At 38.0% G+C, this 22,906-nt stretch overlaps 3 protein-coding genes across 5 annotated transcripts; 2 read left to right on the top strand and 1 right to left on the bottom strand.

Annotated features, from left to right (window-relative positions):
* The first annotated feature begins 3,992 nt into the window (after positions 1 to 3,992).
* Positions 3,993 to 6,378, top strand: LOC130722476 (protein NOI4-like). The gene is made up of 3 exons (XM_057573215.1): positions 3,993 to 4,253; positions 4,958 to 5,167; positions 6,109 to 6,378. Exons 1-3 carry the CDS (start codon positions 4,245 to 4,247, stop codon positions 6,133 to 6,135), a joined length of 246 nt encoding a protein of 81 aa, XP_057429198.1. The 5' UTR covers positions 3,993 to 4,244; the 3' UTR covers positions 6,136 to 6,378.
* Positions 6,379 to 10,677: 4,299 nt separating this feature from the next.
* On the bottom strand, positions 10,678 to 15,357 carry LOC130722473 (very-long-chain 3-oxoacyl-CoA reductase 1-like). The gene is made up of 3 exons (XM_057573212.1): positions 14,673 to 15,357; positions 14,005 to 14,074; positions 10,678 to 11,503 (listed from the first exon to the last, which is right to left on the bottom strand). The coding sequence occupies exons 1-3, from the start codon at positions 15,284 to 15,286 to the stop codon at positions 11,213 to 11,215; spliced, it is 975 nt and encodes a 324-aa protein (XP_057429195.1). The 5' UTR covers positions 15,287 to 15,357; the 3' UTR covers positions 10,678 to 11,212.
* Positions 15,356 to 22,222, top strand: LOC130722474 (uncharacterized). 3 transcript variants are annotated; one of them, XM_057573214.1, is made up of 3 exons: positions 15,356 to 17,415; positions 18,104 to 18,272; positions 18,359 to 18,946. In XM_057573214.1, the coding sequence occupies exons 2-3, from the start codon at positions 18,156 to 18,158 to the stop codon at positions 18,725 to 18,727; spliced, it is 486 nt and encodes a 161-aa protein (XP_057429197.1). In that variant the 5' UTR covers positions 15,356 to 17,415; positions 18,104 to 18,155; the 3' UTR covers positions 18,728 to 18,946. The 3 variants fall into 3 exon arrangements, 2 of the variants coding, with proteins under 2 accessions (XP_057429197.1, XP_057429196.1); XM_057573213.1 differs by having other exon boundaries at positions 17,165 to 17,415; positions 18,078 to 18,272; XR_009013970.1 differs by lacking the exon at positions 18,359 to 18,946 and adding an exon at positions 18,985 to 22,222 and having other exon boundaries at positions 15,356 to 18,272.
* The last annotated feature ends 684 nt before the right edge of the window (positions 22,223 to 22,906 follow it).

Below are 22,906 nucleotides of genomic sequence, written 5' to 3' on the forward strand. Positions count from 1 at the left end.
CACTGTTGAATTTCGTACTGCTTGCTGTTTGGGTAAAGCTCATAGGCTTCCCTCTCAAATGTCAACAACTACTTATCTTCCTTTTGAGTTGATATATAGTGACTTGTGGGGACCTGCCCCTGTTTGTTCCAATACTGGTTTCTACTATTACATTTCCTTTGTTGATTCATATTCCAGATTTACTTGGCTTTACTTACTGAAATCGAAATCTGAAGCTTTAAATGTTTTTCAGCAATTTAAGCAAATGATAGAAACTCAATTCCATAAAACCATTAAATCTGTTCAGACTGACTGGGGAGGGGAATTCAGACCTTTCACCAAGTTTCTCACTGAGTGTGGTATTTCACACAGGCTTATATGTCCTCACACCCACCATCAAAATGGTGTGGTGGAAAGGAAACATAGACAGATTGTTGACCTAGGGCTTACTCTGTTAGCTCAAGCTCAGATTCCTCTCAAATTTTGGGACCATGCCTTTTTAACATCAGTTTATCTCACCAATAGGTTACCTTCATCCTCTCTTAAGTTTAAAGTCTCTTACACACTTGTGTTTGGTTCTCAACCAGATTACTCCTTCTTAAGAGTATTTGGTTGTGCTTGCTTTCCTCTTTTGAGACCTTATAATAAAACCAAATTCAGTTTCAGATCTCAAGAATGTCTGTTTTTGGGCTATTCAACCTCTCACAAAGGATACAAATGCATGGACTCTTCAGGAAGGGTCTATATTTCAAAGGATGTTATCTTTCATGAGCATAGATTTCCCTATTCTTCTCTTTTTGGTCCCACACCTTCCACTTTACCTACTTCCATGCCTATACCTGCTATTATTCCTATAGTTTCTGCCCCTATAGTTTCTGTCCCTCCCAGTTCACCCCTTGTTCCTTCTTGTCTTGAGCCATCCCACCCTCTTCCTACTTCAGCTACTGTACAACCTCCTTCATCAGGTCCTTCACAAGTCACTGTCTCAACTTCTCCTCCTCTAGAGGTTCCTAGTCCTGCTCCTGTCTCTTCTCAACCAGTGTCTTCTACTCCTGTTCAGAATGTTTCTACTAATACACACCCTATGGTCACAAGGACTAAAAGTGGTGCTATTCCCTCTAAGTCTTTTCCTCCTCATATTTTTCTTACTCAAGTTGAGCCTAAGTCTGTTAAACAGGCTTTAAGTAGTCCTCCCTGGCATGCAGCTATGAAAGCAGAATTCAGTGCCTTACAACATAATAAAACCTGGACCCTTGTTCCCTTGCCTCCAAACAGAAAGCCTATTGGTTGCAAGTGGATTTTCAGGATCAAGGAGAATCCTGATGGTTCTTTGCAAAGATACAAAGCCCGCCTTGTGGCAAAGGGTTTCAATCAAATTCCTGGGTGTGATTTTACTGAGACTTTTTCTCCTGTTGTTAAGCCAGTAACTGTTAGGATAATCTTGACTCTTGCCTTGTCTTTTGGCTGGGATATTCAGCAACTAGATGTTAATAATGTATTTTTGAATGGTCTTTTGGAGGAAGAGGTCTACATGGTTCAACCTCAAGGGTTTGAGAGTGCTGATAGAAGCTTGGTTTGTAAATTGAATAAGGCCATCTATGGTCTCAAGCAAGCCCCAAGGGCTTGGTTTGAGAGACTCAAGTCCACTCTACTTTCTTTTGGTTTTACTGGCAGCAAGTGTGACTCCTCACTGTTTGTGTATTGTCACAAGGGAATCACAGTTTATCTCTTGGTTAATGTTGATGATATTATCATCACTGGCAGCTCCTCCACTTTTGTTGGTCAATTGGTTACTAAATTGGATTCAGTTTTTGCTCTTAAGCAACTTGGCAGACTTGATTACTTCTTGGGTATAGAAGTACACAGGGTTAAAGATGGTTCTTTACATCTCACACAGTCTAAGTATATCAGAGATCTCCTAACCAAAGTTGGCATGACTGAAGTTAAATCTATCTCTTCCCCCATGGTGGCAGGTTGTAAGCTTTCTAAACATGGCACTGATTCATTTTCAGACAAGACCATGTACAGGTCCATTGTTGGGGCCTTACAATATCTCACAATCACCAGGCCTGAGATCAGCTTTGCAGTAAACAGGGTATGTCAGTTCATGTCCTCACCTCTTGAGTCTCATTGGACTGCAGTCAAACGCATCTTGAGATATCTTAGGGGTACCAGCCATGTTGGCCTTCATCTTCAGCCAGTTTCAGTTCAGGTTCCCTTCTCTCTTACTGGCTACTGTGATGCTGATTGGGGATCTGACCCTGATGACTACAGATCTACCTCAGGTGCTTGTGTCTATTTTGGAAGAAATCTTGTTTCTTGGTGGTCAAGGAAGCAGCAGGTTGTTTCCAGATCCAGCACAGAGGCAGAGTATCGCAGCATGGCATTACTTACTACTTAGCTTCTGTGGATTCATTCTCTTTTCACTGAGTTGCATCTGCAGTTCAAGCCTCCCACTATATACTGTGACAATCAAAGTGCAGTGGCACTTTCTCATAATCCAATGTTGCATGCCCGCACAAAGCATCTTGAATTGGATCTTTACTTTGTCAGAGAGAAAGTTCTCAGCAAGACTCTTCAAGTTCTTCATGTTCCAGCTGACTATCAGTTTGCAGATATACTGACAAAGGCTTTGTCTCCTACTAGGTTTCTTTTTCTTAGATCCAAGCTTCAAGTGTGTGAAGCCTCTGAACTTCACCCCACTTGAGCTTGCAGGGGAGTATAAGAGTATACTACGTAAAGTAGTTAGTAGATAGTTAGTTAAGTGCAGATAGCTTCTAGGAGAAGCTGCTGTATCTGAACCTATATAAAGGTGTAATGTTCTCAGAGTTGGTTAGGGTTGAAAATAACAATCTCATTATTCAGTTACAATTTCTGTTATGATTCAGTTTATTTCTTATCTTTGCCTGCAAACCGAGGAGAGTATCCCCCACTTATTATTTTCTAGCCAATTCTCTTGGAGGGTCTGGACAGAGGTTTATAACTGGTGTGGTTTTAGTACAGCTCTACCGATGGAGGTCTCAGTTAATTTCTTACAGTTCATGGAGGGGTGGGGCAACTTGAGAAGAAGGCGTGGAGCTTGGTCCATTTGGGTAGCAGCAATAGGCTGAATTTGGTACAGTAGGAACTCATTAATTTTCAGAGGAGAGGAGCTTGATTTTCAGAAGTCGGTGGATCAAATTCAAACCAAGTCTTGGTCATGGCTTAAAGTAAAGACTAAGGGATTTTCCTATTCCTTAATTGAATGGAAATCGCAGCCCCTGTCATGCTTGGATATAATTTGAAGTTTTGATTTTTAGCTGGGTCACTTTGTACTGCTAGTTGCTGAGAAACTCTGTTTTCTTGCTGTAAACTTTTCCCTGCTTTTTCCTTTTCTTTTCTCCCTTCCCTATTCTTGTATTAAGGGTTGGGCACCCCTTGTGTCCCCCTATTAATACAATTATTTTGTCTATCAAAAAAATATGATTTGTGAACACACAGTAAGTATAATAATGATATGCAATGAAGAAAGGATAAAACCTAACCTTCACACTTTTGAAAAGAAATATTGTCGGATGTAACATATTGCGTATAATTGCATGTAAATGACTCTACAAATCATTTAGTATTTTTCTTTTAAAATGAAAATTTGATCATATTATAGAGTAAGTTGTCATCATAAAAAATGAAGTTAATTAAAGATTGTTTGGTATAATAAAAATCAAGTGCTTATTCACAAAAGTTGCAAAGCGGTATAGGATGATCATACAATTTTTCCCAATTATTTGCTGCAAAGTTTTGCAATAGTAGCATTGTTCTCTTGTTTAGGTGGCAAAATCTCTTTTCCTATTGTAACAAAAAAAAAAGGTGGCAAAATCAAATTTGCGGGGTTTCATTTTTTTTTTTTGTAAATATAGTTACGTGGACAAATACGGGAATTTATTTACTATAAATAACTAAATAACTAATTGTATATTTTGTAACTGAAACGCGATTACTGGAGAAAATTTTCTAACATAAGTTGTAGATAAACATTGTCATAATAGTAACTTAAAACTAACCCGCGTTTAGGACGAGTTGGCCGCGCATACCAGACAGCTAGTTTGCGTTGCTTCTCGTTTCCTCCTCCTAATCCCGGCCTTTATAAAATTGTGTCTACCAACTTTTATGAATCAATTCCATCCCATACCTTGTTTTTTCTCATTCGATTAATTTCTTCAAAATTCCTATTCATTTTCCTCAAAAAATTTGTTTCTAGCTCTTGAATATCACCAAGTTCCAATCTCATGGCCTCGGTATGATTTTCTTGTCCATATCCATCTTTTCTATTATCATGCATTGCAATGCATGTAAGTTTTTGTTTATGTAATTTATAGTTATTTAGATTCTCTTCTTCCATGAAAGACAAAAATAAAGTATGTTATGAAATATGAAAAACAACAATCTTCCATTCTTATGAACACTACCAAATCTTTTTATTCTTTCTTGAAAAAGACATGATGAAATTTTTTAAAAGGAACAATGTCAAAACGTTTTATAAAATTCTGCTACATTGAATGATAGTCAATGAAATAGAGAATAAGTAACCCAATCAAATGTTTTTTTCTTTTAAGTATGGCAATGCTTTCTATGAAATTTTTTTATAAACAAATCTAGCTATCTAAGAATTTAATAAAATAAAATTTAAATTCCATGTTTTATTCTTTAGAAAGAAAACAAAACATGATTCTTTTATTTTTTTCCTTCTAAATGAAAGTTGATGTGAATTGTGCATATATAGGGAGAGTTTTTCATTCCTGCACAGTTTTATGATAGACCATGTTAAAAGTTGGTTCATGTATGAACCATAATTTTACAACTAACATTAGCAGTATAGTTCTTATATGCTAAAACAAATTTGTAGTGAATCTATTTTAACTCATGTGCCATGTATTTCTTGATCCACGCTAGACAAAGCCTTTGTTATTCACTAAACTTTATGAATACCTATTGTGTACAGTATGATGAGAACCAAGGAAAGCCTCTACCCAAGTTTGGGGAATGGGATGTAAATGATCCTGCCTCAGCTGAAGGATTCACTGTTATATTTAACAAAGCAAGAGATGAAAAGAAAATTGCCTCGGCATCGGGACGTTTTCCTTCACAAAGAAGATATGATTCACGCTCTCGCACCCGCAAGAGTGATAAAAAATACAAGAGTTCCTCAAAGGTATGTACCTATTTATTCCTATGTTGCTTCCAAACTCTCTTATATACATTTCTTTTATTCCCTAGTGGAATTAAGGTCTTGCTTCATGTTTTTGAAAACTGTTTTCTTTTTTTTTTAATGGAAAAATGAAAAATTTGTTTGTGAAAACTTGTTTGCTCAAAGTCTATTTTCTTATTTTAAGTTTATAACCAAAAGCTCAAAACTTCATAGGAATATTTTTTTTTCTATATTATTTTTAACATTTTAAAACATCTCTTTCAATCAGATTTTTTTCCTTTTGAAAAATAGATTTTCAAAATTGTTTCTGAAAACTGCTTTAAATGTAGAAAACTAAACCAACAGGGGGAAGGGTTGTGAGCTAAGGGAAATAAAGGAATTTGCAGGGTGAAGGCCAGGGTTCAAATCCTGTTGAAGGAACTAATTTACTAAAAGTTAACAACTAACATTTGCCTATAAAAAACAATAATTAAACAGGCCAAAAGTGTAGAGGGAAGAAACCAGAAAAAAATAGATTTGAGAGGAAAATGTAACATATTAAATAGAATGAAAAATGGTTTATTAACGTATGTAATGCACATTTTTCGTGGGGAAAATACATCATTTAAATACCATTATATTAAGAAAAAATCTCTTTGGGGTCGATTGCCTCATTTTGGTTGAACAGCTAGTTTCGTTACTAGATCTCTTTCAATAGCGGCAGATGCTCCCGTTTTCTCAAGAAAGAGGAAATAATGAAAGAATTTTACAAAATCATAAATAAAAAAACATGATGATGTTGAGGGCCTAAATGAAGTGTACCATTTTTTACAAGTGTATTAGTTACATCAAAAGTAATCATGTTTATTTAATACATGATAGTTGCTTGTGTTAATGATCAAAGCCACATTAATGTTTATTTTGGATCTGAATCCATTTAATTTATACATGATCTTTGTGTGCAGAGAAAGTGGTTTTGCTTTAGCCTTTAGACAAAGATAAAGGATGTGTAGTTTCACGCTGATAAGCATATACGTCATGATTCTCAATCTCATCAATTTTCTACCGAGGCAATGGATGGGGAAGGAAGAAAATAAAATTGAGCAGCCTCTTCAAATCATCGTTGTAGCTTCTTGTCGTTTCATACCTCGAGCTACTTGAAATATGCAACATCTCGGAGATAATGTAAATACATGATGAATCATTGAGAAAGTTTTTGCAATTGGAGAGTTAAACTTGTTTCCATTTTCCGTTAAATTTTTCCATAGTAAAATGTAATATAATGGTGTACTCACCCCAAGAAACCAACAACAAACAATTTTCATCAATTCAGGTTGTATGTTTTTTTCATTTTTAAATGAGAAAGAGATTAAAAATATAATTAGAATTCTTAGAGAACACCTTCTTATTCAAGAAAGGATTGTTCGCTGATTAACTCTCTATTTTATCGTCTGCACAACTCGCCTTTGGACTACATGCTTAATTAAGTAAATCACCTACGAAGTCTAGCAGAAACTCGCCAATGCGATCGAATTATATGGACAAAACCCGACCTTCTCTTGTTGTGTTCTTGTAGTTGAGGTGCAGCCATCAACTCCTACTCCTACTCCTTATGCCTCTGTAGCTTCATACCTGTCTGAGTTTACAGTGCGACGCAGTTTGTGGCACACGTGGACTACGATGACTAGGGACGGAACCCATGTAAAGTATGTGTTTTGGTTTAAAAGAACGTTTGACTAAGTGAAAAGCTTCTTGAAGCTTCAAATATTGTTGCTATTGTTGTTGTGATGAAATGTCTTGATTTCCGTTATTGATCCTAATGGTTTGTAGCCATTAAAGAAATTGAGTTTTAACTTGCGTTTGCATAGTTAATCGAGTTAGTTGTGTGTAGAGCTCTTAGAACACGCTTGAAGTTTTAGCTATATACTGTGAGTTAGTAGGTTAACTCAGTTAGTTATTACGTTAAGTGCACTTGTGAAGGGTACAAAGAACAGAAACACTTTACATCACAACTACATAATGGAAGGAAGCTATCCGAAACGGAAAACAAAGATGTGATTGAATCAGAGTCACAGCTTAGGAAGGAAAGCACCTAAGGTGAGGGTAACTTTTCCATTTACTAGCTATATGCTAAACATTGACTTGTCTAAGATTGATTGTCATGATGTGAAATGATAATGAAGTATGCTTGATGAAAATGTTTTATTGCTATTGATGCATGCTTGATTCAGATATTGATTGCTATAGAAGCATGTTTGATGGATATATGGATTGCTTTTGAGCATATTGTTGAGATGTTGACTGATATTGATGGATGACTGAATGAATAGTACGCATGTGCAATTGTTGTCATTATTGTTTAATTATGTTGAAATTTGATTATTCTATCGATTGTAAACACAGAGTGTTTATGAGTATTAGCAAGTAGGTTTCTGACGAGAGGTCTGAACCACTGCTATTGTTGTAGGATCGAGATTTTTCTGGAAAAATATTGTCTTGGGGTGGGAATCTTCATATGTTTTGGAAAAGGGACAAATGACTTATGATTTTGAGAATGAAACATCATAATGAAACTAATCCAAGGGAGAACACTTCGATAATCTAAACAAAATTGCTTTGAGAAGGAAAACTTGTTACTTATGAAAGAGTTTTGAAAACGGAAAAGATCAACAATCCAAATTTTGAGGATAGAAACACAACTTAAGTTTCGGTAATCAAGAGGATGAAGCGTTGGGGTGTGAGAAGTCACTAGGGTGTAGGAGGCACTTCTTGCTTAATAGCAATTTGTTCATAAAACCACCATTGCCTAGGAGCATTTTAAGGCATTGAGTTTTTTTCATCAAGAGGATGGACCATGGTGACGTGAAAAGTCACTAGAGTGCGAATGACACTTTTTTCTTGAGGCAATTGGTCGAAGGACCGGCATTTACCTTAGGGTACTGTGGAGACAATGAATGTTAGCTAGAAAAGTGTATCCTTGTGAGGACGTTTCGTTGTTTGGCTAACCATGATGCACTCATGCATGCATAATTTTGACGCGCGCGAGTCATTATATCCATCTAGAGTGGGTTGAATTGACTCGGCAATCTTATTCTGACACGCGCAAGTCATTATGTTCAACTAGAGTGGGTTGGACCAACTTGGTGATGTCATCTTTTAGCACGCCCAGGTCAATATTTTCAACTAGAGCGAGTTAGATCAGCTTGGAAAACCCTTGGTAGAAAGTGACACCTGAGTCAGTATGATCAACTAGAGTGGGTTAAATCGACTACGAGGTGCCCGACCTATTAAGTGAGGATTCTGTTGTCTTGCCTCGTCTACCTTACGAGGAAGAGAATTATCCGGATCATTTTATAGCATGCATGTCACGATCATTATCATGCAAGTAAATTTGATGTATTTGTTGTGCTGGTTATGTGAATTGTGGAATGATAACATGCATTAACTGAGTATCGTGATATGATTATATACATTGTGTTGCATGTACATTGCAATAATGTTTATTGTTGCCTATGTTGTGTACATTTCTTTAATAATATATACTATTGTCGGGAAGTTGACCCTTGCCAGCCTTGTTTGGATGTTTGTGTTTGGGTAGTTGGAAAATTTTCAGATGATGACAAGTGAAGAGGAGATGCCACACTATTGGAAGAATGTTGTTGTGCTGAGCGACGAGGAGAGTTCCTCGAGAGATGGTTAGAATAATCCTAAAGTCTGATGGAGAACCGGTAAAAGACTCGTAAGAGCAGAGTCAGGTGTAAGCCAAGAGTCTTTCAGTCGAGAGCTTACCGTTATTGGTTAAAGCATGCAGGATCATTTTACAAGTTATATTTGAGGATCTAGATAGGTTTCAGTGCATTGCTTTATTGTGGTTCTCGTGTGTGGCAATCATAGGAAGTATATCAGTCTATGGAGTCGTTGCATACTAGATTCCTTGTCGACCCTAATTCTATTTGTTATGTTTTATATGTTATGGGCATCTGTCGTTACCTCCGGGTACTTTCCTTGGTCAAGGTTAGATGTATATTTATTTATGGTTGAGAGTATGCATGATATGTGTTAGAAACGCTTTGAAAAAAATATATCCGCATTTCCGAACTACTTATGTTAACTGTTGCATATTTATTCGAGAAAGGTTACTACTATGACCCCCGAAAATTAGGGTGTTACATTGAACCTAAATTTTAGACTAAAAAGGTGGGGTTTCGAGTTCCGGGTTCCACATCGTGGATGTAAATGATGTGTTTCGGGTTCTAAATCATATAACTAAAATAAACGAATGAACAAAACGATTTCAGGTTATAAATTCAGGAGTGTTAAGTAAGCTTAGTGTATTGTGTTCTATATTCAAGAACATTAGTAGTGCGTACCGGGTTCTAAATCGCGAGGCTAAACTAAACCTCAAAACCCAAATATAGTTTTGGGTTTTAAAACTCGGAACGACGAGCTCAGATCCAATGGAGGAAGCTTCATCGACAACAACAAAGTTCCAATGGACTTTTTATTTATCTTAAATGGATGTAACCCCTTTGGAAAATTGTAACAGTCCCTCCGGACAAATAGTTTTCACAATATTCAAACTTATTTAATCATTCTTACAAAGATTTATTTGCCTATCACTAAGCCACTTGTTGGTCATTAGACCAAATACAATGGTTTGTTGAGAGGGAGGTTGAATTTTGTTGAGGGTGTGTAGTGGTTGGTTGAGGTTTGTTGAAGATGAGGTAGATGAGAGAAGTGTTGAGAGTTCTCAACAACAACAATGTTGAGAGGGGGTAACTGGTGCCACGTGGCGCGTTCTGGTTCGTTGTCCGGATTTTTATCATCTTAATCTTTTGAACTCAATTATTTAATTGCAGAAAAAAAATTTCTGGAAAATTTTGTTTAACCAAAATTCATGATTTTTTCCTCTATAAATTGAGACTTGGTTCGTTTGATTTGGACACAGAAAAAAAAAACCAAAATTTTCACTATTTTTATTATCTTTCTATTAGCCTTTGTTTTGAAATTGATCCCAACAATAAAATAAAATAAGTTAAGGAAATAAAATAAATTATTATCTATATTTAAAAAAAAAAATTAATTGTTAAGTGTTTATTGTTTTAATTTAATTTAAATCGATAATTGTAATTTTATGTAAATCATAAAAACAAAAATATAAAGTTAAATAAAAATATGAAATAAAAAAGTGGTGGGGTAGGGTGTTGGTGTTGAATGAAAAACCATTGGAGTGGATAAAAGTTGAATGAGTGTTGAATTGAAGAGAGAAGATGATGTGGAGTGTTGGAAAGAAAAAAAGTGATGTTGAAAGTAAGTAAATTAAACAAACTATTGTAAATGGTCTTAGCTTTGAGATGGACACACTTTAATCTGACAAAAAAAACAAACTGTACCTCGCGCGTCTCACCTTAATTAATTCGCATCTACTTTGATGATACTTGTTGCTGTTGCTCTTTCGCAACTCGACAAGTATCTTTTTTGTTTCTGCCGACTAAAGGTAAGCAAAAATGACAACACAAATAATAATAACTAAATCATGTAACCAGAGAAAGTTATAGCATTAAATAGGCAAACGATCCACCACAAGTTCAATCTAAGAGCATCTCCAATGCATAGTTGTTAGTTGAGTTGCTTAAAAACTATTTCGGTGGGTCCAGATTGACACATAGAATTTAAGCAACCCAAGCAGAATTCGCTCCAACCACGGTTGCTTAGTTTACTTTTAGTTGGGTCCCATTATATCTCTTATATTTATATTATTTCAAGGTAATGACACTATACAAGTACATGAATGAAAGAGAAAATATAATTTTTTAGTCAAAAAGTAAGGAGAGAGAAAATAAGCAACCGTTGCTTAAATAAGCAATCCAACTGCCACGTCATGTTGCTCCAGTGGTGCTTCAAAATAAGGAACGTTGCTTAAGTTGCCAACTGGATTTAAGCAACCCCATTGGAGATGCTCTAAGAGAAAAGAAAAATACCATGTGATTCGATGGGACCACCATGACACAAAATTCTAATATGGAGAAGTTGTTATTGGAAAATTATATTGTGACATTAAGTCATTAATCATGGAGTGATGTTAGCTTCAGATGTAGATGATGCCTTTGATCCTTTAATTTTGGAGTCCTTGAGAAATCCTCTTCTGCGAAAGTAAAGGAAATAACGCAACATGAATGAATCCACCAATGCATCAGGAATTGCACTTATGAGAAACCCCTGCAGAGAATGAAGAAAATATGGCACAACCAGGTTTTCGTAGCCAATCCATCTTGTGCATGATTTGCTATACATTTCCGGCGTTGGAACAAAAAGAGAGGACCCCATCTTGCTCATCTTTGTTGACACAAATAATGGAATCTGAAAATAAAGCTCAGCATCACATCAAACACATTAAGGACTAATTAGGAGTCAGATTGGAACATCTCCATTAACATTAGTAGTGAAAAAAAAAAAACAATTCTTCATACTTTTTCTATTTATTTAATTTTGTGAGAGATCATTTGGAAAGTAAAGTAAACTATAACATTATTGAAAAAATTATGTTTTATATCTAATCTAATAAATTATAATTCCTAGAAATGGTTAAACTTAACTCTACCTCATATTTTCCCTATAATATAAAATGTCACAATTTTTCTCTCACTAGAAAACCTAACGCTCAGCCTTCACTCTTGCTTCGCTCCTGACCTAGTTTTCTTGGGTGGCCGCCACGCCGCCCCTGTGCGCGGCGGCAACCCCTCCACTCCTTGCCTTGCCTTTTAATCCTATTCCTCTTCTTCTACTACACCTATTTGAGATTTCCGATAACCATGTCTGCGGTGCTTGGCTTCTTGGGGTGGCTCCCTTGCTTTCAATAAGGTGGCGGCGGCCGCCCTTGTTGCTCCCCTTCCCGCCACAGCGGCGAAGCTCTGGATCGGCCTACCTAGGTTGTGCTTGGCTCCTCGTTTCTGTTCCTCCCTTGGGTTGTTGTGACAGCGTTGTTTTTCTTGGGTTCGCACCCCTCCGACGCCCGTCGTTCGTCCCTTCCACTCACCACCTCTCCCTGGTTGTCAGTAGTTTGGCTTTAGCTCGGATCTGACTCGTATGAGTGCTATGATATTTAGATGAAGGCTGGTGCAGGCCATGGGTTTTGGGCTCGGATCTGAACCAGAGTCTGTTGGCGGTGTCGGTGTTGATTGAGATGCGACAGATGTGGCCGTTCTCTCCTTTCTCACCCTGTTTTCGCCTTCTGGCTTTGGCGCATCGTTTGTTGGCGGCGTGCTCTTTCCGCCCTTGTCTGTGGTGTTGGTTCATGGCAGTGTCCTTGGAATCGGGTTTTGGTTACATATGGGTTTGCAAGCGTGTTTTTGCTTGAGGAGTTTTCTTGCTAAGGCATCTTTGTTGGCGAATATGGAGCGGTGGTGTTGTGATCGGCGAGTGTAGTTCTGGGTTGTCGGTTTTTGGAGGTTGCGACTTTGATCTGTTTTTGTTGTTCAATATGGTAGTCCGACCGAATTGATAGCGCACATGTTCTCTTGTGTTGGTTTTTATGACTTCACTTTATGGTCGGTATCTCGTCCTGATTTGCGTCCCCTCTAATGGCGAGAGGGCTCTGTTTTTGTTGGGTTTGAGGCTCATCGCTGCTTCTCGGTCCCTGACAGTTGCCATGTGGTTGATCCAAGGTTGAAGAATCCTTGTTGAGAATGTTGCTTGGGGTTTATCTTGCAAATTGTGTAGGTGTTTATAAGGTGCTGTTATTTTAAAAGTTTTTTTTTTGAGGGTGCCCCAAAGTAACTTGGTTTTAGGCTTTATTATGTATTTTTTAGAGGGGTTTTGCTCATTTTGTTGAGTGCTTTTTATATATTTTTGCTTTCAAAAAAAACTCTACCTCCAAAAGTTAGTTCGGCAATGATGGTTTCTCGTTAAGTATTGATTTAACTATATCTTTAGTCTATACGAGTTGGAAATCTAAAGCGTAGAATTAGTAGGAAGGTATATTTTTGGATATCTCATATATATACTCTGTTCGTTCTAGAAATATTATTGTTTAAGGTTGTGACAATAAATAGTAAGATGATAATTATTGATAGTATAATGTTACTAAAACACTCATTTAATTTTACTAGTAATATACGCAACTATTAAATTCTACATTGCATAGAGAAGAATGCGGTTGATAGAGAAGAGTTGTGGTTGGTTAAAGAGTATGTAAGATGATAAGTGAGAAAAAAATTATTAAATGAAAATATAGATAGAAAATGCATTGGCTTTTCAAAACAACAAACATTTTGGATAAATTAGAGATTGATTAAAACAATAATCTTTCTGAAACAACAGAGGGAGTATTATGAGTATGTATTCCTCTATATACATACTTAGGATAAAAATTGATATCATTTGTGCTAGACCTAACTCCAGCTTAAAATCTATTTTAAAGTTGAGAATTATTCTACCTTTTATAAAAATTCATTAGGAAATATTTATATTTAATTTAGAGATTTCTTAACAATAATTCAACAATAATTTAATATACATGTATAAGTATATAATCAAAATTTCACGTAATGTCTTTCTATATCCTGTACAATAATTCCTCATTTAATAAACCCTTATGTTAAGAGGGAGTCACTAAATTATACCCTTATGCTAGATTCTTTCATTTAAATGTTTAATATAGGAACGGAAGTAATAATTTAAAGTAGTGGTAGTTCCCAGTCCCGCTATTAAATAATGTATCGATCTTTCAGATCTCTGTAAGAAAAAAAAAATCATTGAGGGCCCTGTGGATATGAATGATGAATATTCTACGTCGAGGGTGAAACGTCACAATTAAGTTTTAAATTCGTCATAAAGGAAGAAAAGGAAGTGGAACAACCAACCTGACACTGGATGTCAATTCCGTGATGCTTGTATTCTAAACTGATGCATCTCGAGAACATTGCAAGATATCTGTGAAAATATCAAGTAGATCTCGATTCATTTTTTTCTCAATTAAAAAATCATACTTCATCAATTTGAGTTCAGAAATAACAAAATTTAGTTCTATTTTCCTATTAAAAGCAACCAAGAATTTCAAAAGAAAAACAGGAAAACTAAAGTGACTTGATTTGGCAATAAGAAAAATAGGCAAGGAAAAACTTCATTAACACTCTATTTTAAGTGTAAATGGAATGGATAAAGAAATATAGGAAACATGAGAGAAAGTAAAAAATGAGATATATGATCTAATTGAAAGTGAAAAGAAAAATATATAAAAAGTCAAGTGGAAATTAAAAAAGAAAAGTGTCATGGGTGTGAATGAATCGTGGCTCAATATGGAAACCTTATTATATGAAGGTAATGAACACATTCAAATCAAGTGTTTCTTTTTGTTTACAAAGCTCATTTATCTTGCATTTTTTTTATATATTGATGAATGAATTAGAAGTATTTGGAGTTGGAATATCTTGGATGAAATTGATCAACAACAAAAAAACAGTATATCTTAAACAAAAAAAATAAAAATAAAAATAAAGAAAATGGTGTTAAGGACTAGCAATTAACTTACGCTTTTGTAGCAGCATAAAGAGTGACGAGAGGATAAGAAGGAAGCACAAAAGTGGAACCAGAACCAATGTTCACAATTGCTCCTTTTTTCTTCTTGATCATGCCTGGAAGCACAGCTTTGGTGACCCAAGTCAATCCCTCCACATTCACTTTCACAACAGCATCCATAAGCTCCGCATCAACCTCATGAAAGAATCTAGCATAAGGGTACGCCAATCCTGCACTATTAACTACCAAACCAACATCCAAACCATCAATGGCTTCCACAATTAATTTTCCCATTTCCTCTCCCTTCACATACTGCATGTCCAGCACCAAAATCTTCACCTCAACATGGTACTTATCTCTTATCTCCTTCGATGTCGCCTCAAGCTTTGTAGGGTTTCGACCGATTAATAGAAGGTTGAGTCCCTGAGATGCTAACTCAAAGGACATGGCTTTGCCGATTCCATCAGTGGAGCCGGTGATTACAGCCCATGAACCATATTGTTTGAGTTGTTTTGGCAGTCTCAGGAACATTACCCATACCCAGTTGAGAACATGGATGAGATGTTTGCATGTAATAATGAAGCCCAAGGTTGTTGTTGCCACCAAGAAGAAATCTGCCCACTCCATAGCAACAAACTCACAAGAAATTTCCCAACTTCATAGAACTTTTTCCTGCAGTCAAAAAGTTAGGCCCCCTCTTTGCTAATATTAAATGTTCACCTACTTTCAGCCCTACCGGCCGGATCAATTTGTCCTCTTTTTTATTAAAATAATAGCCTCCTTTTTTATTGATAATACCCTGTTACTTTCCCCATGGTACAATATTAATTTCGTAAATTATACCCATAAGGCTCCAATTATTCATAGGGAAAAACTTAGGCGCAGTACCATAAGTTCTGTAGGTACTGTTAGCCAATGAAAATAGAACACGTATATTATTTTTCCCACTCACTAACTCTTTCATTGACTCCGTTAACGTTCATGGATCTCTCACATCCTTTTACCTCAAAAACAAAAGAATAAATCCTCTTGACTCTCCATTCTCCCCTCTCGGACTCACTTCGATCATCACCCACTTGTCAATTCTTCGTCGCCGGATCCACCGCCCCTCGTGGTTTCTCCATTAGTGTTGAGGGTTGAATCAGACAAAAGGGGTAGTAGTGGCCTGTCGTCGTTAGCATCTGAAAAAAGTGTTTTTTCCTCTTCCTTGTTCCACGATCTCTGACTCTCTATTATAGTATTATGGGTTTACTGATTCTCGAACAACCAGATCATATGGTGAAAGAGATCCAGTCTTTTTGTCCCTTATAAATCATTCCTCTTCTCTTTCTTGATCTTAAACCCTTAATTTGTTCTGATGATGAGAAATTTAATGAGGCCACAAAGTCAAAATTTATCTATTGTGATGGTAACCTTCCAGATCTGGATACAAACCTTTCCCCCTTTTCATGCGTAACTCTCTCATCGCTCTGCATCTCAAAAGCTATTTTCAAAATATGTGATGGTAGTAACTCCATGTAATCAAGCAAATTTATCAATGATTTCGTGATTTTCTATCATAATATTTGTTTCAGATCTGAAATGGTAGTAACTTCATGGAAGATTAATTTTGACTTCAACGGAATTTCTCAAAGGAAAACATCACTTTGGAGTTGCAGAAGTTCAAGGAAACTGAAAAAGTCTTTTTTTCGTACATTCATGGAAGAGTAATTAACAGCGTGAAGTTTATTAGATTTGAATATTAACGAGGTGAAAAAATAATACACGTGTTCTATATTCATTGGCCAACAGTACCAACAGGACTTATGGTACTGCACCTAAGTTTTTCCCTTATTCATAAAGCTTAAAGTTTAAACTTTGTTCTTGTAAAACCTGTGATTGTTTAAGAGAAATAAACTCGGTTAATTTCTTGGTTTAGTGTGCTTTAATGCTTGTTTATGTGATCTGTATGTGTGGTTTCGCATGATGAATTTTATCTAATAGAAATAATACTTTGATTATTAATATCGAAGTTATTTTCCAAGCGTTTCATTCTTCTTTCCTGGGAGAATTCAGTTGCACTTCGGAAAACGATAGAACCGACGCGTTTTCACATAGAGCACCTTTTTGTCATCGAATTATTATTCGGGCATGAATTAAATATTTTCCTTATCATTATCATAATCTACGTGCAATTTCAAGAATTTCGACTGTACTATCGATATAGGGTCGAGAAACTCGTTCGGTAGTGTTTTCGGCTCGAAAACTAGTCGAGTTCGGCTCGTAAACGAACCAATGTGAAATCTGATCAGATTTGGGAGGGAAACTCTGTAAGGGATTTTTGTTAGTGGAATAAGACAAGCTTGGATTTGAATTAAATGGGCCAACACAAGAAGACAAAACCTTCACCATCAACCTTTTTCCATAAATGGTATGCATGGAAGGATGGACCAAAGCCAAACCCACAATTCTTTCCATTTTCGTCCAACCCTCTCCCTTAAGGCACTTCAGCTAATTGCTTTCTCATTTGGTGATAGGAATGAGTGAAAACTAGAGAGAAGAGTAAGAGAGAAGTTAGAGAGAAAGAGAGAACATCATCTTAATCTTTTCATCTTTTCTTCTCACAAAAACTGAATCTTGACCTTGATCACCTCTAAACACCATCAAGAACTCACCTTTTGTCTTTCGTTCCTTCACAAAATAGTTAGCATTCAAGGTGAAGAACACCTTGTTGATTTCGTTATGAGGAGCTAAAGCTTGGAAGGAAAGCGTTCAAGGTAAGGGCACTTCGGGTCTTGGACTTTAGCGTGCAAAATTGTCTACTAAGATTGTATGAAACTTGTATGATAAATGATGAGCATGCTAATGCCATGAGAAACTAATGGAGATGGATTTAGTATGATATATGAACCTTATAATCATGTAAAGGGACTAAAATGTTAAGGCTTGGGCTAAAAATCAAGTTAAGAAAAGGTATGAAACGCGAAAGAGGTACAGGACCGCGATGCATGTGCATGGGTAAGTGGCGCACATGTGTGGGAGACATGTAGCTATGGCTCATGTGCGTGGGTAGATGGCGCACATGCATGGGGCTACTGTCCCTTCAACACCAAGTGACGTCTTTTGCTACTTTTGAATTGTTTTGTAGGCACCTATGGTTAAGGGTTGTATCATTGAATTTTACGCATGATATACATGAATTTTATGAGTTAAGAATGCATGATTAACATGAGAAATTTATTATGAACATGATGAGTTAAGGATGGCTTATATGCTTAGATGTTTAAATAACATGAATACGAATGATGTAGTGCTTGCATGCCTTGATGTTTGAGAACAAGAATACTTGATGAACATAACATGCTGAACCTTAGAATATCTATGAGGAGTATATGTCTTGCTTTAAGTTCACATGATGATTATGAAGTATGCTTGATAGTTATCAATTTGTATGCGATGCATGAGTGATGTTGATCGATCGAGAATCGAATGTGAAACCTAAGATGGTCGTGATGGAATGGATGTGGAGGTTTTCGATCGTGGCGGGGTCGGGCAGCAGCGTCATGGTGCTGATCATCGTCATCCATCCACACTGTTCTGTGACAGGATCTCAGGGATGGTGACATATAGTCAGGTAAGATAAGTGTTTTCGCCTTTTAGGAGATTGATTTCTGTTTATGTTCAACAACAACCAAAGCGTGCAAGAAAGTCATAGTTCAGTTTGGTGTGGTTTTCAAATTCACATTCTGCTTGGGAGAGGCTTTCGACGGTGCATGGGAGGATTACAGGTGGTGCTCGTATGTCTGCGTTATGGCTCGTTTTCCTTTCAAAGGGCAGCGCAAACGTTCATGTATTCCTACCGTGATGGAGGTGCAGCCTACTGTGATGGAGGTGGATCCTATTGTAATGCAGGTGGAGCCTACAGTGATGGAAGTGGAGAATGCATCAACACCGGTTGCGGTAGATTTTGGGAGTCTTGTTGTGACTACGGTGGAGTCTGCTTTGGATATAGAGGGTGTGTCAGGTGGTTTGGATGTTCCTTCTTCTTTGGCTCTTGAAGGAGATGTTGTGGGGGTGTTCATTGGCTAGGCCTTGGATTCCAGAGGAGCGCATTCCGGATGCATTTCTTTTTCCAGAAACCTATGTTAGCGTAGGTGCTTCTGAAATTCCTATTAATGAGATGTTAACCTTGTTTGGCTCCGGGGGTGACTCCTCGATGAATGAGGAGGATGATTCTTCGTTTTTGGCTTTGTTCGCGAAGTCTCTGGTTGACTTGCGGTTGATTCGAGGTGTAAGTGACTTGTATTAGTATATTATTGATGCTGATCAGGAAAAATTTTATGTAGGGCCTGATTCTTCTGTTGTGCTGGATATTATGGATTGGACTACCGATGGGGTTTGGCTACCTATGTCGTTCTTAAGGATTTTGAGGCGAGAATGGATGCTTTGCGACGCGGGGACTATGCGCCTTTTGAGAGGCGTGATATTCAAATGTCTTTCTAGTGGTTTATACCTTGAGATATACATAAATCTTTATTGTACATGTTGATGTGTCACTATGGAGGGCAGGGGCAATGTCACAGAAAGAACATTAATTAAAGTGATAAACTGTAAAACTGATTTTATGTTAATGGACGTGTCAGACCGTGGGGGAAATGTAATGCAAAGAGAAACAAAATTAAAGTGATAAACAATAAAAAAGATTATATTAGCATAACATTTTATGGCAACAACCCCTTACTTCGAACGAACATTCGTCAATGCTTGCTCACACCTCTCGAAGAAAATGGAGATAGAGCACTTCACATAAGACTTAGGAGTGTGTACACTAAAAGAGCATTATATTCATCTCAATTAGCTTTTGCCACAACACCGGCGCTAATTAGTGGTGCCCACTAGGGTGGGCAAGGTTTTTTTTGGTCTACCGGTGCACCACATTTAAGCACCGTTAGATTAAAGAATATTCTAAGAATCTTTAATTGAACGGTTAGGATTGAATGGATGGTAAAAGGACAAAAATGTAATATTCTTTATCTTATTAATTAAAAAAAATACATAAGTTCTAATTTTATCTTTTATCTTTCATGAATTAAAGCACCAGTCATCTTCATCTTCTCCATCTTCTTGTGATTTCAATCCAAACTTAGTTAGTAGGTGCTTTTCAAATCATGCAATCTAGTAAGTTTATTGCTGATTTGGTAAGAGAGGTTCCTACGTGAAGTTTTAAACATGACACACTGGGTGGGGCAATTAAAATGAAAACAAAAAAATCTGAAGAAAACGAAACACGCTCACAGGAAAGAAAGAAGCAAAGGGAAAACAAAACAAAGGAGATTATCGAGCTTCTTGGAGATTAACTCGCTTTTCACCGTTTTCGAACAATTTATCGAAACCCTTTAGGGATGGGTTCTGTTCTGGTCTAAGGTATAACAATAGGAATAAAGTACCCTTGATAAACCCTAGCAGAGCTAAAATAAGTAAGCAATATGTATATAAGGAAATTATCTCATAAATGGTAAAAAAGATCCCTAGTACAAGGTGAGGACACCATTTTTATAGTAGGAGTGATCCTTATCTAGAATGTTCATGGATTTGGGCCTTACATGTAGGGCCCAAATCCCTATGCTGAATAAGACAAATGCATATGTGCACAATATAACAAGACAAAACAACTCGGGCCCACATCTTCAAGTTGGGGTCTACGTCCTAATCAACTTAGTGTTGGCCTTACCGGGCGAGTCAACGGGCTTGTAATGACCCGCCCGGTCCACAAGCCCACAAGACATGAAGCTCCATCTTTTCTGGAACTGAAATGTCTTAGTCAAAGCAAAAATATTCTTGCAGCCCTTTACGCGATCGCTCCGCCTTATCTGACCTAGCCCACAAGCCCATAAGACAAGAGGCTTCACTTCTTTTGGGGACTGCTTGTTTTGTGGAATTCCCGCCAGGTCGCCCAAACTATTCGACTGGTGTCGTTTCATCTAACGTTGCACCGTTACCGAAAAGTTGTCATCATTAGCATTCAACTGCAGCAGTCTTTTCACGCGGGATTCGAGCGATTGCCTCGATTTGCGAAAACGTTCGAAAATGGTCACGTCTTTTCCACTTTCCTTCTCTCTCCTTACTTGACTTCCCTATAAAACCCCAAATCCTCACTTTTCATTCTCTTTTACTGCTCCTTACTTTCAACCCTTGTCCTTCTGTTGGAGTTCTCTGTTCTCAGCGGCCGCTTGCTACTCCGGTGACTTTTCAGTGCTCCGACCACCATTGCTTGCTGCATTCCTATTACTTCGCCTATCTTCGGTCAGTTCCTCTCTTTTCTCTTTACTTTTCTTGTTTTTCCGTTCATCTCCTTTTCATGAAGCTTCCCAAAATGTCTGCAAAAGGCCAATCTTGCTCTTCTCTTTCCCTTGATTCTGTTTCTGATGATGATGACAAAACCACCGTTAACCAAAAGGTTATTACGGTTGACTCTGACTCTGAGTCCCACAACTCGCCCTCTTCCTCAGATCCCGCCCAAGAAAGACAGCCTTTATAACCTCTCACCTTTCCACCGATAACCCCTCGACTTCTGAAGGTTGGCGCACTAGTGACAAGTGTATTGATGACAAGTGTCTCTATCGTTCCGTTTGGAACAGTGTTCAAGCACTGAACAATAATCGCCTTACCGCCCGGGGTTTCACCAGGGTGAACTCCGAAACCGGCCATAACGACGACCTATCCTTGAACGTCGCCCCTTGCGATGACAATGAAGTCGTAACCCTTAAACCTTCTGGAGCCGACGGAGAGCCCGCCTGGTTCTATCTTCATGGATATATTTTTACCGAGCTTTTCATGAAGCTTCCATTTTCCAACTTTGTCTGTGACGTGCTTACTTTCCTAAATGTCGCCCCCTGCCAGCTTCTACCGAACGCCTGGGGCTTCATTCATTGCTTTGAGTTGTTGTGTGAGCAGCTAAACTTTGCCCCCACTTACCCTTTATTTTTCTTTTTCTATAAGACTAGCATCGCCAAACCTTCTTGCGTGTCTTTTGTTCCTTTGTCGGCCCGCCCCAATATGGCCATTTTCAAACCCTTAAAGAGTAACTTTTAACACTGGCAAAAAAAGTTTTTTAAGATCGTTCACTCGCCCGAAATTCCAAACCTCATATTTGAACAAAAGGACCACCCCTTGTTTCCTCTACATTGGACCGTGAACCCTCGGTGGGATATCACTGTCGTGCTAGAGGCGCTGACCGAGGAGGAGAAACAGGTCGCCTTATACATCCTTACCCTTCCTCAAATTTCCTGTTCTGACCTTCTTCAGGCCACCAAAGATGAGAAACTTCCGAACCTTTTTGGTAAGTCTAGATTTATTGTGTATGCCTTGTAATGAGCTTTCCTTGATCGCCTGTTATTAACTAGTGCTTTTTTTTTTTTTACTGTTCGCAGCTGAAATGGGCAAGTCCAAGGGCGGCGTCAATGCTGACAGCATGCAAGCCTTAATCGCCAGTCAGGTCGATGCTGCTAAGGGACACAGGAAAACAAGAAGAAAGATTTGAAGGGTGACAAGAAGAATAAGTCGCCCTTGGTTGATGAGCGTGACCCTAAACGCCAAAAACCTGGCAGTTCCTCCAAGAATGACCCCAAGCAAACAACTCTGAATGATACTTTATCCAGGGCTTCAAAAGACAAGAGGTCCTCAAGCAACATTCCCCTGCCCCCAACTCACACTCCTGGCGCTTTTGCCAACTTGATAGCCGCCGCCAGCCCTGCTCCTCAATCGTCTCGGGACGCGGTACCTGGTAGCGATACTGGCGCTCTTCACAGCGTCTTTGATCCCAAATTCAATGGCCTTAACTTTATAGAGAGGAATTTCAACACTCAAATTCCGCATGACGTGGCCTCCAAGGGCGTTCGAGCCGCTGTGACTCTCGTAGTAAACCAAGCGCTCGCCGCTGCCAGCTGTGCCGCCGGTCTTCTTCCTCATTTGAAGAATATTGAATCAGATAATGTCCGCACCAAGCAAAAATTTGAGGATGCTAAGGCGGCCTATGCGCAGTTGAAAACTGAGTCAGACACCGCCGCCAAGCGCGCTGACACTGCCAAGAAGCAAACTGAAGATGCTTTGGCCGGCGTCCGCCGTCAGCTTCAGGGGGCGACAGAAGATCTTGCTAAGGAGAGGGCTGCAAAGGGGACTCTTGAAACCAAACTTAGCGCTGCTGAAGAAGAAATTAAGAAGCTGAAGGCCGAGCTGCAAAAATCTAACGAGACACTTTTAGCGAAGAGT

The sequence above is a fragment of the Lotus japonicus genome, chromosome 6 (genome assembly GCF_012489685.1).
Source record: "Lotus japonicus ecotype B-129 chromosome 6, LjGifu_v1.2".
NCBI classification, from domain to species: Eukaryota; Viridiplantae; Streptophyta; class Magnoliopsida; order Fabales; family Fabaceae; genus Lotus; species Lotus japonicus.